The 16,857-nt window shown below is 35.3% G+C and overlaps 2 protein-coding genes across 4 annotated transcripts in view; one reads left to right on the top strand and one right to left on the bottom strand.

Annotated features, from left to right (window-relative positions):
* Positions 1–11,118, bottom strand: part of LOC110999965 (ATP-binding cassette subfamily C member 4-like) — a 64,760-nt gene extending 53,642 nt beyond the window's left edge. For both annotated transcript variants that reach the window (XM_045633403.1, XM_045633402.1), the window contains exons 1-4: positions 10,787–11,118; positions 10,309–10,392; positions 9,574–9,659; positions 7,714–7,870 (exon numbers count right to left, since the gene is read on the bottom strand). In XM_045633403.1, the coding sequence (XP_045489359.1) occupies positions 7,714–7,870; positions 9,574–9,659; positions 10,309–10,385 (320 nt within the window). In that variant the 5' untranslated portion in view covers positions 10,386–10,392; positions 10,787–11,118. The remainder of the gene's footprint in view (positions 1–7,713; positions 7,871–9,573; positions 9,660–10,308; positions 10,393–10,786) is intronic.
* Positions 11,119–12,775: 1,657 nt separating this feature from the next.
* On the top strand, positions 12,776–16,139 carry LOC111001912 (beta-1,3-galactosyltransferase 6). Of its 2 annotated transcripts, XM_045633424.1 has the most exons (4): positions 12,776–12,821; positions 13,139–13,695; positions 13,879–14,069; positions 14,801–16,139. In XM_045633424.1, the coding sequence occupies exons 2-4, from the start codon at positions 13,168–13,170 to the stop codon at positions 15,072–15,074; spliced, it is 993 nt and encodes a 330-aa protein (XP_045489380.1). In that variant the 5' UTR covers positions 12,776–12,821; positions 13,139–13,167; the 3' UTR covers positions 15,075–16,139. The 2 variants fall into 2 exon arrangements, with proteins under 2 accessions (XP_045489380.1, XP_022127673.2); XM_022271981.2 differs by lacking the exon at positions 12,776–12,821 and having other exon boundaries at positions 12,828–13,695.
* Positions 16,140–16,857: the final 718 nt, after the last annotated feature.

Genomic DNA, 16,857 nt, shown 5'->3' on the forward strand with positions numbered 1-16,857 from the left:
TAGATAGGTATAGTGTGTCGCGGACTTTTTTGTAGATATTTATAAGATCTACAATTACTTTGAACATTTTATGGTTCTATCTTTAATAGTTTAGGCAGGGTACGCAAAATATGTAACTTTTTTGGTTGATTTTTTACACCTTGTGTCCGAAAATCCCTAATATCTTACGGAACACTATTTTTGTTCAAAATTAAATATAGCCTATATTACTCGTGGATAATGTAGCTTTCGAATGGTGAAAGAATTTTTAAAATCGGTCCAGTAGTTTATGAGCCTATTCATTACAATCAAACAAACAAAGTTTTCCTCTTTATAATATTAGTGTAGATGATATTACGTCGTAAAATTGCAAACTTCAAGTGAAATCGTTAGTAATGACATTGGCCAACCGGAACTAAAGGGCGCGGCGCAGATGGTACGCAACCGTCACTAATAATAACTGGAATGCTAAATTCTAAACTAAACAAACATTCTACTCAACTGATGCTATACGCTAGAGTAGTAATTCTCAACCAAAGTTCCACGGCACTTTTGTGTGCCGCCAAATAATGCATATATATAATAATAATAATAAAAAGTCTTTATTCATTTTAAGTTGGTACATCTTTCTTTTCATAGTGTAAGATTTGGGAACCCTTTTAAGTAAATATACCTGTGTTAGGGTTCCCAGCTCTTCCATAACAAACTTAATTACTTAAATATCATTATTTAACCAATTCGTTTCCTTTTTATTTTTTATTTCTTTGAAGCGTTATCAGCACACCTGAGTGTGTGCATGAGTAAGTGTGTGAGAGAGTGAATGAGTGAGTGAGTGAATGAGTAAAGTGTATTTACATCGTGGGTCTCAAAAGCAGCTCTAACACTACATAAGGCGGGATCATAAGCCAGTCTTTTATTCGGCGAACACAGCACCACGCTGCAGCTGACGAAGGTGCTCTTCACTGCAGCCGCGGCCCTCAACAAGAAGGAAGGGGCCGCCGCCGTGATGCTGGACATGGAGAAGGCCTTCGACCGTGTCTAGCACGATGGCCTCGTGCTGAAGCTCGCCGAGTCTCCACTGCCCCGCCGTATAGTCGCCGTGCTCCGCGCCTTTCTCACCGACCGCACGTTCTACGTTGCGACGGGAGAGGCTGCGTCGAGACCGCGACCCATCACGGCGGGCGTCCCACAAGGCAGCGTGCTGTCGCCGCTGCTGTACACCACATACACTGACGACGTCCCCTGCCCGAGCGGGTGTAGCCTGGCCCTCTTCGCCGACGACACGGCGTACGTGGCCACCTCGCTCAACACCAAGGCAGCAGCGGCGAAGCTCCAACGCGCTCTGGACCTCCTGCCAGAGTGGCTGAACAAGTGGAGACTAGCCGCCAACCCCACCAAGACACAGGCGATCGCCTTCGGCCGGAGTAGGTTGCCGCCGCCCTTGCGATTCCTGGACCAGGACGTGCCGTGGAAGACGCCGGTCACCTACCTAGGGGTCACCATCGACCGGAATCTGACCATGCGGCACCACGTCAAGAGGATCGCAGGAAGAGCGAAGGGGGTGTCGAGCAAACTCCGCCCCCTATTTACCGGCAACATACCGATCCGCACCAAGCTCGCGCTGTACAAGCTGTACGTGCGCCCACATCTCACGTACGCGGCGCCGGCGTGGTACTCCTACACTAAGGAGGCCTACCGGCAGAGACTGCGCGCCGTGCAGAACACCTGCCTGAGGCGCGCAGTGGGGGCCCCCCGCTACGTGAGAAACGCCACCATAGCGCGAGACCTGCGGATGAAGTCCATCGACGAGTTCGTCGCGCGACTCGCGAAGGGGATGTTCGATCGAGCGGATGGCTCTCAGCATCCCCATCTCCAAAACATCGCGCCATGGCACTCCAGGCCGCCAGATCGCCTGCGGTATCCGCGTGAGCTACTCTCCGCGGATGCCGATACCACCGGACATGACACCAGGGCAGCAGCCGCGGCTTCGACCGCTGGTCGCCTCGCTGGGCCTCCCCCGGGGCTACCGGGGGTCTCACCCGGCGGAGCTTGACCGCGAGCCGCGCAGCGCGCTGCCTGATACCACCGATCACGACACCAGGGTCAAGTCGAGATTACTCCTTGACCCCACACCACCACCGGATTGACACCCCGGACAAGACCCCATCGGCTGCGCGCAGCGAGTCGAGCCATCGTTCCTCGCGCGAAGCAGCCCCCACCAAGGGCTATTAGCCCGCCCCCGTACCGCCCTGTATCAGCAGGGCGCGAACAAACAAACCACCCGATAGAGCCTCATGCTCGAACGGGTTTAAGCATCCCCCTTGCGAGGGAGGATGTAACAATTACAAGTCAGTCTTTTATTAGGGTTTTTAGGTTGTAGGCGGTGAGAGGGTAGATGTTAAGTAGCCTATTTAATTTATTTAATATAATGATGTAAATATTACTAAATTATATCAAATATTTTTTTTTCATTATTAGCTTGTAATTAATCCCTTATTAAATGTTTAAATATTATTAAAGCATATATTAGTTTATTTCGTATATTCTTAGTTATAAACTATTTATGTAGTGTGTTGTTGTAAATAAATATTTCTTTTTAGCTTTTTCTTTGTGTTCCGGCAAACTTTAAAATCATTAAATATGTGCCGTGATCTCATTTAAGATGCCTTCAAATTTGCAGTACATATTTTCACGATGGACTGAAGAAGAAACATCGTTCATAGTGTTACTATTAAAACGCCGACAAGGGGAATTGTCATTGCAAGTTATGAAAATATAAATAATGAAGAGGCAGGGTCTACGGGTACCAAGTAAAATCTGAGGCGGAAGTCTCAACTTTTGGATATACCTCACATTCCAACTACGTTAGCAAAGCGCCTCACGCGAACAATAAACAAAATTTCTATTGAGGTAAACCTATTTGTTTGTACGCTGGCTGAGTTCACAAGAGTTGCTTGCTATATTGTTAGTTAAAAGAAGGAGGTATATCAATTTGTTTCTTTATGTAAGATAATCGGTGTGGGTAATAATATGCGTGTCCGAAATGCGAAGATACGGGCGCCTTTAAATTTGCCGCAACATGCCGCGCTTTGTAATCACTACATAGTATAAAACAAAGTCGCTTTCTCTGTCCCTATGTCCCTCTGTATGCTTAATTCTTTGAAACTACGCAACGGATTTTGATGCGGTTTTTTTTAATAGATAGAGTGATTCAAGAGGAAGGTTTATATGATAATAACATCCATTAAATAGTGGAGAGGTACTGTTATTTTTGAGGTTTCTAATGTGATGTCATAAATAATTACAATAACGCAGGCTGAACCCTACGAGTTTTATCAAAATAATGTACTAAGTATTGTACACATTGAAAAGGTCTACAGAAAAGTCCCTGATGGTATGTCTATCTCTTATGGATAACCCACATTTTTATATACAACATTCACAGATTTTCTGTAGTGTATTTAGTATCAGCATTGCACCCGTGCGAAGCCGGGCGGGTCGCTAGTCTCTAATAAACAACTATTACAAGACTCGGCACCAAGTATGTCAAATATGTATGGGATTTTGACATAAAGGAGTTTATGTTTAAAGACATATGCTCAACTAATTATTAATAACTAATTATAATTTTATCAGGGATATTCAATTAATTTTATTAAATTACTTAATTTTGTAATGTTTTTAAGTTTTGCTTTATTTTATCTTAATTTAATTTTTTTTTGTGCTTCATAAAATCAGAATATTGTATGCGCCTGTAATTGGGGTAGCACTAGGCTTATGTTTGTGTTACATGCATGTATCAGTGTCTACTTTGTTGGTGCAACAAATAAATAAATAAATAAAAACAATCCTAAGATTTGTGTATGTGTTCTCTATGGATAGATCCCAAACCAAAACAAGCATTGAGTGTCACAGGTCAATTGTCAAACGTCAACAACCAGGTAAAGGTATTCTTGTTATAAACAAAATCTGCACTTATCAATTAATTAAAAGATCAACAAATTAATAAAACATCACCTTTCTTATCACAACCCTACGGAGCATTCACCTGCACTGTGTATAAACTCTATTCTGATCTTTGTAATTGAACTGCCAATTTGAACATTACAACATGGATATGAGGTTCACACATCCGAAGATAACCTTTATTTTAATGCAATAAAGTTCAAATTAATTTATTCATTTACGGTTTAACCCAATAACCTAACTCAATTCATTTTTGGTAATCGGAAATAGACATCTTTATCCAAATATTTATAAAATTTGCTAATAACCAATGGACGGATCCTAATATCCATCTGTCGCTACAAGCTATCCCTGGTAGTTCGGATCGGTGTATGTCGATAGACCATTTTATGAAAATGTCAGTTCAACTGCGCTAATATCCTTTCTTATGATTTTAACTAACACAAGTAAAATAATTAAAAAGCTATTTGATAAGTTTAAAACATAGACATGTATATTTTAATATTATTTGTACGGTTTTATTTACTTTATTTGGTTTAAATTGATTGTCAAATATGAGTGTAATGAGCGGTTGGAATAATGCGAATGGATTGTCTGATTGATGCAGATAGGACATCGATCGACTGTCACGGTCTGATCTAAGATTGGTTTCTATCTGAGATTATTGATTAATTATTGGGTTCGGACGTAACACAATGTACACATATGAACGTCAATAATGAAATACATATTAAATGCTTCTTAGTTTTTTTTTAGATTTACGGCCAGTTCTCAGAAACGGCGTAGAACGGATGAGAAGAACTGGCAATAAACTCTACGCCACCCTTTTTAATCGTAGTATTTTGTTTGAGAAAATCTTTGTACGGAACTGCAACCATTACACCAAGATCCACATGACATATTTAGTTTTTTTTTTTTTTTAAATATATAACGAAAAAAATTGTCCTCTATCAGTAGGCATGGTGAAATAGGAGCACGCACTTACATTCTCGTGGGAACAACACATAGAACAAACAACTAACGTTCACCTGGCCACCCATCGGTCCCCTCACTGCAGTTTCTAATGACTTAACCGTTGCAAATAAACGAAAGATGCAGATGTTTTGTTTGTCTATACTAATATTATAAAGAGGAAAGGTTTGATTTTTTGTTTGTTTGTTTGTTTGTATGAATTGAATAGGCTCCGAAACTACTGGACCGATTTTAAAAATTCTTTCACCATTCGAAAGCTACATTATCCACGAGTAATATAGGCTATATTAAATTTTGAACAAAAATAGGGTTCCGTAAGATATTAGGGTTTTTCGGACACAAGGTGTAAAAAATCAACGAAAAAAGTTACTTATTTTGCGTACCCTGCCTAAACTATTAAAGATAGAACCATAAAATGTTCTAAGTAATTGTAGATATTATAAATATCTACAAAAAAGTCCGCGACACACCTATCTATGTAGAGTGAGGCACAATAACCATAAATGATATACATGGCAAAAGGACATTTGCCAGGTCATCTAGTAATAAATAATATGTCTATGTCTATGTCAATTCTCGTAATCAATCTTAATATGTATCAATTATTTATAAGTACTTATTTGGTGGTGGTTTCGGAATAGAAGTGGCAATGGACGGGGCAAGATAAACGGGGTACCTTTAGTAACCTAATCCGCTGTTTTGCTACTTTTAGTAACGATAGTTTATAACATGAAAATATAACATCATTAGTATTTTAAAAAATATAAATCACTGTACTGTAATTTGTAATGTTGTGTTTGCACCACAATGTAACCTATCATTTCTACGGAGGAAACTACATCAAAAATTGCATAATTTGTATGCAATCCAAACGCCAGCGTAGTTATTATTTTGGAAATTCTACGGAAGATGGTGAATGTACCCTAAGAAATAAAAGAATCCCTATTTCCCGTGGTCACGGCCTAACGCGTGAACGGCTGGACCGATATTGCTATCTCTTTTTATGTTGTGTTCGTTATTGTCGGAAACTTCTTATGAAAGAAAAAAAAATAAGCAAATTTAAGAATTCTTTACTTTGAACTTTTGTTACTATAGCAATTTTTTTTAACAGTTGACAGAACATCGCCAGAATGCGTGCTTGCAAAATAGTTACAGGTTGTAAGAAAAATGTTTAAAGAACATAATTATGAATATGTATATTAATTATATTAATATGTATCTTAATATTAAGTTTTTAGTATTTTTATATATACGCGCGAGATACACGTCACCATTAGCCGTCTCAATTTTAGTCTACTATGTTCACACTAACATACACCTTTAATGCCTTTTTGAATTGGTCAAACACAGCAATACCTACTGAAAATTTTAGATGGTAATTCATTTTAAATCATTGCACACCCTCATACCTATTAGACTTCTTCAAATAATTTGTACGCGGCTTCGGCAAGATAAGCAAACTCGCTCAACGAGTATTGCTTGTAGTTGTGTATTTGATTTTTTTTAATGATAAACTACTATGGAGAGAGTTATTTTTTTAATAAAGATACAGGTGCTATAAACATTTAGTTGTTTAATCGTTATGTTGGTTTCTTGGTAGATTTTATTAGTCTGAAAAATTAATATCGTTTCAAACAAATGCTTCGATCGGTGTTATTATATTGATGACATAATACATATGTATATGATTTCACACCACATATCATAGACACAATTGGATAGACTAAAATACACGTTAGCAATATAACATTTGTTAAACTTGTCAAAGTCAAAGTCAAATCGTTTATTTGCTAGAATAGTCTTACAATTAGTTACATAAATTACAAAAATCCGCCACATATGAATAGCCATGCAAATGTCATCTTATAATTTATTTATTTATTTATTTGATCTATTGAATAACAAGACTAGTTATTAAATCTTACATTTAGAAAAATACATTTAGAATACTTGGCTATAAAGAAGAATGAAGACAGGACAACGACTGTCGGCTCCGCTAGTCGGATTCGGAACAGATCGTCATTGTATCGTATCGCCACTGTCGATTTCACACATCGTTTGACTGTTTGTTAATTATTTCTTTTCTAAAGAATGTAATATACAATAGAAAATGTAAATTTTATACTTCCAATATTTGTAAATATGTTAACACCATGTAATTACATAACATCTACATAATTATTTAGTTATCTGCTGCATTGCTTTTTATAACACCAACTCCTATTTTATTTTAGTATAATGTGTTTTTGTTCAAGGTACATCTCCTTAACATATAATTATTTAATCAATGTATACCAAATATTGTAAAAACTATTAAAAGAATGAAGTTTCTTGTCTTTTGAAAGTCGTAACTAGAGTCACTTTTTTTGAAGTTATACTTCTTTTGGCGCGATGGAGAAACATTATGAGATATTTGTACGCTGCGCGCACACCAACACTTAATTCGACATCGTAAAGTTAGGTCTAGGTGGCATGAAAATCGATAAATATATTCAAGTTGTATATTCTAGTTTAGAACACGTGTTTCGTAACAGTACAATTAAACAGTGTGAATAAATAAAATATTATTTCGGTGTTTTTTTTACTAATAATTTATTTATTTAAATAAAACCTTTTTGATTAATCGTTAATCACTACTACATTTTCGTTTCTTCCATACACCAAAGAAGTATAACTTCTAACGCGTGTACAATACACTCATTTTTACTTTCAAAAGCGCCTTTAAATAGGCCAATTGAAATAACCGATTTGTGTATGACTAAGTCTTTTATTAAGTAATTCTTAATAAGAACTCACCGTATTCCACACTCCATAAACATCAGAACGAATCCATAGAGCATACATCTTGCAGCGTAGGCTTTTAAGATAACTCTGAGAAGGCTGGGTGTTCTCTTCCCACCAGCACTGGCCACTTCCTCTTCCCATAGACGAGCAAACTTGTCACCCAGAGGACCTGTGTATCACAGATTTCAGTATGTCTTTTATGATACAAAAATAAAATAAAATACGTTTATTTTGAAACATATGATCATCATGGTATCACTTATTCCACGTCATTAAATTCGAGCCTGTTGGCATCCCTACTCATGTATCAATGTATTCTCAATATCCGGAGCTGATAACGCAACCTTGGGACAGTAACCTCGAGACCATGATCGCTGCAGGAAGTTAAAAAACCTCACCACAAAAGAAAATTTGCTATAGTACGTCTGTCTGCTAGAATTTCGGAAATATTTGTTTACAGATTTCGGGAACACTTATTCTACCGCGTATACATAAAGGCCTGTATTCACTTTGATTAGGAGAAAACAAATGTGGACAGCGACTTATCAGTGGCTGGCTGCGTAGTCAAAGTCAAACTAAAAATTTATTTATTCATATAAGTAACATAATGTACACTCATGAACGTCAGAAAAAAGAAATATTAAATGAATCTAATTTTACATTTACTGCCAGTTCTCAAATCAAGGGCGTAGAACGGAAGAGAAGAACTGCCAATTAACTCTCCGCCACTCTTTAATCGCCAAGTTTTTTTTACACAACGTTTGTAAGCTGCAACCATTACACCATGTTCCATATGACATCTTGAGTAATAAAGAATAATAAAATAAATTAAAAACAAAGACTTGTCCTCTAGAAGCAGGAGGCATGGTGAAATAGGAGCACGCACATACACACACTTACATACTCGTGAGAACAACACGCAAATACATAAATAAATAGTAAAGTGATTAGAAGCGTGTTCTATTTTTTGCGAGTGAACTGCGAGTAGTGACGTCGCGTACGCCTTCCCCCTCACATACAGCGAGCCTGCCAAACTATTGACAACTCAATTTACTTAACCACTAAACAATAATTGAACACTACTTGCACTACACACCTGCACTAATAAACGTCAATTACTAATCACTTGCACTCGCGCTAATCAAAGAATACAGGCCTTAACGTAGCAGACTAGTGTCAGCCTAGTAGCTTTAGGGTGCGACTTCATAAATTTTATACACATACACATAAATTATATTAGAACAAGCTAGCAACAGACAAAATTAAAAAAAAACAACTTTGAAATGAAAATATCAAAAGAAAAACTAAATAGAAATTTAAATCTCAATACTTAAATTAAATTAATTAAATTAAAATTCCCGTCACTTTGATTCTAATTAATGTTTTCGTTATAGCAAAAAATATCTATGTTGCATTCCTAGAAACATAATTGTTGCCAAGTCAACTGTTGAATGCATAGAATGTTTACTCAACAGTAAATTAATTTTGTAATTCCTTCTATAGCGCCATTTATACATCATACAAGATAAATATTTTTAATTTTTTTTTTTAAATTTAATTGTTCCGTTAAGAAGAACTGCCTGACCACAGCCAAAATACTACTTCCTATCACATGTATCACAATTTTTTGTATTGATTTCACCGAAAGTAACATAATACTATTGCAGAAATTAGGAAACTGTTATGTACATGTTTAATATTAGAAATGATTTTAATACAGGAGCCTATTGTCCAGTATCTGGATTTTTTTAGAGTCTGGGGTTAGTAGTTCTCTCATTTCAACATATTTTACAAGTCTGTATTGTTTGTGTTACCATGGTAACACAAACAATTATGATTAGACTTGAATATTATATAAAAAAAATAGTTTACCTGATGCATGTTCTTCTAGTGGCTCATACAGATCATTTTCATTCATCTCCTTCTTCAGACCACCCCAGAAGATTGGTAGGGTCCATCTAAAATTTTAAGCATGAAAATAATCAAATCTAAAAGAGCATTTCTTTGACAATGCCTTTAAACATAATGTTGTAAATTCCAACTGTCTTTTTATTTCCTGACAGAAAATATTCTTAGTATTTGGGTGAAACATACATACAAAAATACTTTAGGATTTAAGAATTTTTTTCTTATTATGACTATGAGCTACATACAAAATAGGAAGTCTAATATACGTATATCATATCCATAAATGGTAAACCGTTGTACCTAAAACGCCAAGTAAACGCACAGCATCATAAATTTAATCATACTTAGCATACAATAAGTAATAACATTATTTATGCATACTGTACATTGTAATCAAATCTGCTGGCTAGCAAGCTAGGAGATTATCTTTTACTTGTTTCAAATAGTATATGATAAAAACTTAGACAAATCTATGGGAGACTTATACTTTTTAAATATACAAGATTTATATATTTTTTTTTAAATACTGTAAAATTCAAGTATACAATAGATTTTCATTTTAAGACTTAGTATTTTTGGACTCATATTCATTAGTTATAAACTCATTATTATAGTTGGTGCAAATTTATACTTAGCATTACTAATTCATTCACTTTACAGTACTATAAATTATAAAACAATATCTATAAAAGTACTTACGCAAATGTAAGGGCAGATAGGGGATTCGTTTTAGACCGAGGATGAGGTGGCCTTCCTTTCTTCTTTGGAGACTCCATTATTTCACTATAGAATTTAACAAAAATTACTATACCAATCAAAAATCAAACATAACAAAAAATATGGTATGTTATTTTATTATGAAGTATTTCTGCAGTTAATTAAATTATTTATTAAATTATATACATATAATTAAATAAATAATTTATATATATATATACTCATAAATTAATAATTTAATATAGTTATTAAATTATTAATTTATGATTAAAACGCAGTAAACGACAATATTAATTTTATATATAATAGATAGATTTGTTACTATTTAATAAAAAAAATAAACGCTATAGAGTAAGATGAAATAAACACCAAATTATGAATAAAACGAATGAATAGTCAAAACTGTTCAAGTAAAAGTATTGCATGATATACTTAGTAAAAAAACAACAAAAGGACTTACAATTAAATGTGGAGAGTGATGATAGTAATTGTACGTTTTATGTAGTAGATTTCATAACTTTTTGGCAGCTTTGTCAAGCAAAAGCAGGTAAACAATTTTTACAGAACGAAATCCCTAGAAAGTCCTTTTTTTTATTTACCCTCACAACCACTATTATTTTTAAATACTTATAAGTATTATAGTAAAATTTATATATAAATTTTAACCACTTATGTGTAAACACAATTGTACATCAAATAATTACTCGATATTAAAAAATTACGACTTTATCCAATATTTTCACAGTAATTACACCGGCACTACATCACTCACACAAGCGTTCCCACGCGCTTTTCTATTTTGACTGTATGATTTTGATATTCACAAAAATGAGGATGTCAAAAGAAAAAGTATAATATGTAATGTCAATGTCAAGCTTAACTGAAATGAAAAATGTCAACGGTGTCGCTGGCAGGCTGTTTTGAAAATATTGATACAGGAAAGTAGAAAATCATAGAATCACTAAAATTATAGGTAATAAAATAAAGTAAGCCTATTTTTTCAGATTATGAACGTGGTGAAAGCGATATATTGTTTCAGATTATTAACGTGTACTAAATGGTAGGTTTTCATTATTTGATTTAAAAATCGCTTAACTTTCCGAGAGATATATCCTTTAAATCCCATCACAAAACGCGTCTTTTCTTTTTCTGCCTCTTTTTACTTACTTAGTTCACTATGTTCCTTTAAATCTCTACTATACAAACACAACTTGTTCATATCAAAGTTAAAGTCGATGTTAAAATAACTTTATTCATACAGGTAAACAAATACACTTATGAACTCCAGAAAAGAAGTTAAATTAATTCTAAATTTAGATTTACTACATACCAGTTCGTAAATAGACAGGCAGGAAACTCTATGCCGCTCTTTTTAATTGCTAAGTTTTGAGTCTCCTGTCGTCCGCATAACAATGAATGTGGCTAAGTTGCAACATAACACTGATAATATACAGAATAAACAGCGTCGGGGATAGGACACAGCCTTGTGGGATCCCACCTTGGATGGGTTTATGGTCGGAGCATACTCCCTCCATGACGACCTTGATGCTCCAATCAGCGAGAAAGCTGGAAATCCAGTTGCATAATTATCGAGTTGCTTATAGGCTGGAAGCGTAGGTTTCTTCCTTCAAGCGTCCCGAGGCGACGAGAACAGATATCCTCTATGACGTACACGTAATCTGCCACCCGCGGTACTAAAGAATGTTTCAATTTGTACCCTGGGTATGAGAAATAGTAAGTATCAGCCGCGGAGTATATCTAGTCTCGGTAAGTAAAAGCAAGGCCGGCTTCGCAGTCTCTTAGTGAAAGTGGACAGCGTTCACGTTGGAGTTGAGCCCCCTAACATAAGTGAAATTCTCGGTGAGTGTCGGAGCCTTTGCTGATTTGCTACTTTGCCCCGAGATCGATTAAAGATATGTTTCGAGTTTTATCAGGTGAAAGTCGCCATATTTTGTTTTAAAATCGTTTATATTGTTTTGTAGATATAGACTAATAAGCCTTGTTGGCTTCAATAATATATTGACCAGATGGTGTCATAATATATAATTCCTTAAACTTATTCTGCATCGACTCCCATCGGGAAATACAACAAATACTCCGAACATGCCGCTTCTGCACCCTGCAGTAGAATACCGTACGACATAACCTGTGAAAGTAGCTACCAACGATACGCATTACACAATTTTAGCCGTGTTCTTATCAGTAAACTGTCGGATTTTCCTTACTGCATATGCAGCAGAGCTCAGCTTATTCGAAAGAGTTTTTTTTTTGTGGGCCCCACTGGCGTTCATTATATTTTGTTAAACTTAGAAATACTACCCTCCAAAAAAGATATTATGACCTAAAGGTCTATGTTACCAGGTCATGAAAAAACAAACTATACTACTACTAGTTTTGTCAACAAAGTTTAGTTCACTCTTCACTGTCCTTAATCTTCGTAGTCTGTGGTTATTGTTATGTACAAATTACAAACTTAATATGTTTACAAGTTACAAGTAAAACCACGAAGTTTATAATATATGAGACGAGTATCACGTGAATAAATTACAATTAAAAGAATTTAAAAATAAACTTATAAAAAATATCCATATCAATATGGTCTAACCAATGATAGGACAAAAAACTTACGGCTAAGATCTAATTCAAATTTTTAATCATTATTATGAAATAATTACATGAAGGATAATGTTTAAATATTTTGGAAGTGTCTAGATAATATCTAAAACATATTAGTTTTTCAATATGTTAGGGACATATTATCTAAGAAAGTATAAAATCATGATACTTTTGAGTATTCTGTTTTTCTATCTAGGTTGTGGTATAACTCTAAGTTTTATACGAATGGATTGCGTTGCTGCTTCACAACAATTAGCAAAAAAATCAACAAGTAAATTTGACAAAATAGAGTATGCAGTGTTGGTATTAAGTGGTCCAGAATATGAAGCAAAGAGAGATGCTATTAGGGCTACATGGGCTAACTTTGTGTGCAATATTTTTATTGAAAATGAGGTTAAGTTGTATAAATGGAATCATACATGGGTTGGATATACTCCTCGACAAGATTTTATCAAAGTGTTCTTTGTTGTGGGGACTCGTGGTTTGAGTGGAGTAAAGTTGGAAAGATTAAAAGCTGAACACATGAGATCAGATGATTTACTTCTTTTAGATAATTTGGAAGATAACTATAAAAACCTTGCTGTAAAATTAAAATATTCCCTGCAATGGGTACAGGCTCATTTAAACAGTCTTAAGTATTTAATTAAATGTGATGATGATTCTTTCCTTAGGATTGATATGATTGTTAAAAATTTGGAAGCATTTGCTCCTAACATGAATGACCCAGATATACATAAACATATTACCAAAAAGGTATAGCATATTGTTTAATACTATTATAGTTAATATATTTTATAATAATTCTATAAAATTCAATGATACTCAGACCTTTAATGTCGGAAGTATTTTCAATTTATTCTGACATTAAACACAAAAACAAATTATTTTTCCATATAATATTGTACATCCAAACTGTATGTAATATTATTTTTTTAGCATTCATCAAATGAGTATAAAGGATTATACTGGGGTTATTTTGATGGACGTGCCAGAGTGTACCTTAATGGGAAATGGGAAGAAAAAGACTGGTTTCTCTGTGATACCTACCTCCCTTATGCACTGGGAGGTGGGTATATTATATCCCAAAGTATTGTGGATTATATAGCTAGGAATGCTGACTTTTTAAGGTAATGTTGTTTTAAAAATAAATTCAAAATATGTGTAATAGACCCATCTAGTGGTAGCTTCTTCAATTTTCAATTATTTATTTGTTTCTTTTATCAATTCACAGTATTAGATTAATTAAAACATCATTGTTCGATTTAACAGATTTAAAGTTTTAAAGTCAATGTCATGTCACACATCTAGTCGGGATCGTCACCATATAGCTGTTCGCCTCGCCGTCAAGGCGTAGGCTAGGGATAGGCAACGTCGCGCTTACGGCTTGTTTTTTGCTGGAATGTCGCGGGAGGAGACAGGGGCAAGAGTGGACAAAGAGATGTTAGTTCGGGTACGAAAAGCGCGGGAACTGCAAGTTGATCACGCACCGAATCGTGGTTCGGAGCCTGTTCCGAGGCGAGCGATCAGCGATTATGTTACGATTCCGATTAGTGTGCGATGAAGTAGGGAGTTTCATACACTACTGAACGAACTGAATGAATCATGTGCTTTGGCCTTTAATCGGGGAGCAAGTTAACATTGACAATCATACTCATTTTTCTTTCTTTCTTTATATTTATAGTTAGTGAGTTTCTTGCCCGTTCTTCTCAGAACAAGACCTCCTGGTAGTCTTGCGAACGGATGGCGTAGTTTTGCTCTTTCGCGAATTTTGTAAACGTTTTTGACATTCATAAGCATGCCTTAAGTCGCATCTAAACTGAATAAATATATTTTGATTTCATTTGATATAAACTTTCAGTCATTACAATTCGGAAGATGTGTCAATGGGTGTCTGGACAGCAGCCCTTGAAGGCATCAACAGAGTACACGATATACGCTTTGATACCCAATGGAAGTCCAGAGGCTGCGAAAATAATATGCTTGTGCGGCACAAGCAGACACCCACCGACATGTTTCAAATGTATAGGACGCTGGTCCATTCACATGGTGAAAAATTGTGTAAGACTGAAAATACTTTAAGGAAATATTACTTTTATGACTGGAATGTTTTACCGAGTATGTGTTGTAAATGATTTGGGATCGGAATGATACTAAATAAAAGTGCCTTTATATGGCGCTAAGCACTATATATTTCAAATTTACCAATGCAGTACTTCTATATTACCAACAAATTCGGACAGGATAGAAGCACAGTTCGCAGGTCTGAAGTTTGGCTTCAGTCTTGCCCTATGGCGGTGTGGCTGTCGCGCCAACGAATTCAGACGTATGTCTAATTGAAAAGTAAGCTATACGAAGAAGAGAGAGAGAGACGTTCACGCAGTGTATTCTCCAAGAGCAAGAGAGACAGAGAACCGCCAACTACGAACTAAACGGGCGGCAACGTCTGCGCTTCTGAACCACGTCTGAATTCGTTGATATTTCCCTCGTATATTTTAATTATGGAATACACAGTTTATTTTTTATTGTGACAAATCGGTAGATGTAAACTGTCAAAGTCAGATCTTTGGACAGTTAAGGAAAGCCACTCTGCCATATGTCAATCCAATTCGTTTTGACATAACATATGAAACTCATTGCTTGAGACAAATTGACGTATCGAGAAATCCACCAAAGCTAAACGAATTTGTATAGAAATGATATTTGAACATTACATACAAATCTCTATGGCGATCGAAATTGATTTAATCTGTAGCGCCAGGATTGACATTTCATAATGTGTGTCACACTCGTAAATCAATTTGTAGTAGGTTTATACAAAAACCTGTCAAAGATCAGAAGTACTGTCTTTAGCGTTTTTCTAAGGGTTAAAGAGTGATATTATAGCGGAAAGTTCTTACCTTTTTTTACGTTTAAAAAATTTGAAGTTTGATTTTAATTATAAGTGCTTAGCTATCCCTATTCCAAGTTGTTTGTAATTTGATAATTACTTAATAATTGAGATGATATAAGTTTACTATTGATCTAAGTAGCCAATTGTTTAGTTGTTTAGTTGCAGTCTTGATGGATGGTCCTAGATAGTGGCGAAGCCACCTTGGGTGGCACCCCATCGGAAATGAAAAGAAATAATTTTTATATGATAAAGGGATGGAGCATTCCTTAAAATATCGCGGGTATGGGACGGGGAATCCCCCACGACAGCGTCATATTCTTATGCGGGAATCCCCGAATTCTACATAGAGCTCAGCTAGTGAAGGAAGTAATTTTTTTGCTAGCGATTTTTGTTTTTTTTTTGTACATTCCTTAAGTTGAGAGACTAAGTGAGTGTCACCCAAAAAACTTGCTACGCCACTGATTAGGTTCATGTCAATATTTATTTAGAAATTGCACTCTGTCAATACTTACTACGAGTAGTATCAAAATGAAAATAGATGTGGCTTCAAGATAGGTGCTTTTGAAAGAATTTTTGAGTCAAATTTAAGAAAATTTACGACGTTCATATAAAGAACATTTCTTTGATTCTTGATTTAAGACAATCTCAGTTTTTTTCTTTCGGGGCAGAGGTAGTTTTTGAGCGTACCAATTCTTTAAGTGCCTGCAACGTCTTAGCCTCCTGCCTTATATTTGGATATAAAATTAGGGCGTCCTTCATATCTTTCTATAGTAGAAAGTTTGTATAAAGAACTCGGATTTTCACGAAAATACCTCGATTCCATGTGTTTAAACTGATTTTGATTGCCTATTTTAGTAAATATTGTTTCTCCCTTGTTTTCTAGTCAATTTTATATAAGGAATAAATGACTTTTTAAACAATCTTAAAAATACCTTTTATTTATCAAAAACACAACAAACATGTCAAGGAATCTATACAATGTCATTAGTAACGAATTATACACACATTTTTTCTGTCAGATATAA

The sequence above is a fragment of the Pieris rapae genome, chromosome 23 (genome assembly GCF_905147795.1).
Source record: "Pieris rapae chromosome 23, ilPieRapa1.1, whole genome shotgun sequence".
Classification (NCBI taxonomy): Eukaryota; Metazoa; Arthropoda; class Insecta; order Lepidoptera; family Pieridae; genus Pieris; species Pieris rapae.

Coding starts and splice junctions, on each gene's coding strand:
- LOC111001912 (XM_022271981.2), top strand. CDS start 13,069: ATGTTAGGGACATATTATCTAAGAAAGTATAAAATCATGATACTTTTG. Junction 13,696..13,878: donor ATAAACATATTACCAAAAAG/GTATAGCATATT, acceptor TTATTTTTTTAG/CATTCATCAAATGAGTATAA. Junction 14,070..14,800: donor AGGAATGCTGACTTTTTAAG/GTAATGTTGTTT, acceptor ATAAACTTTCAG/TCATTACAATTCGGAAGATG.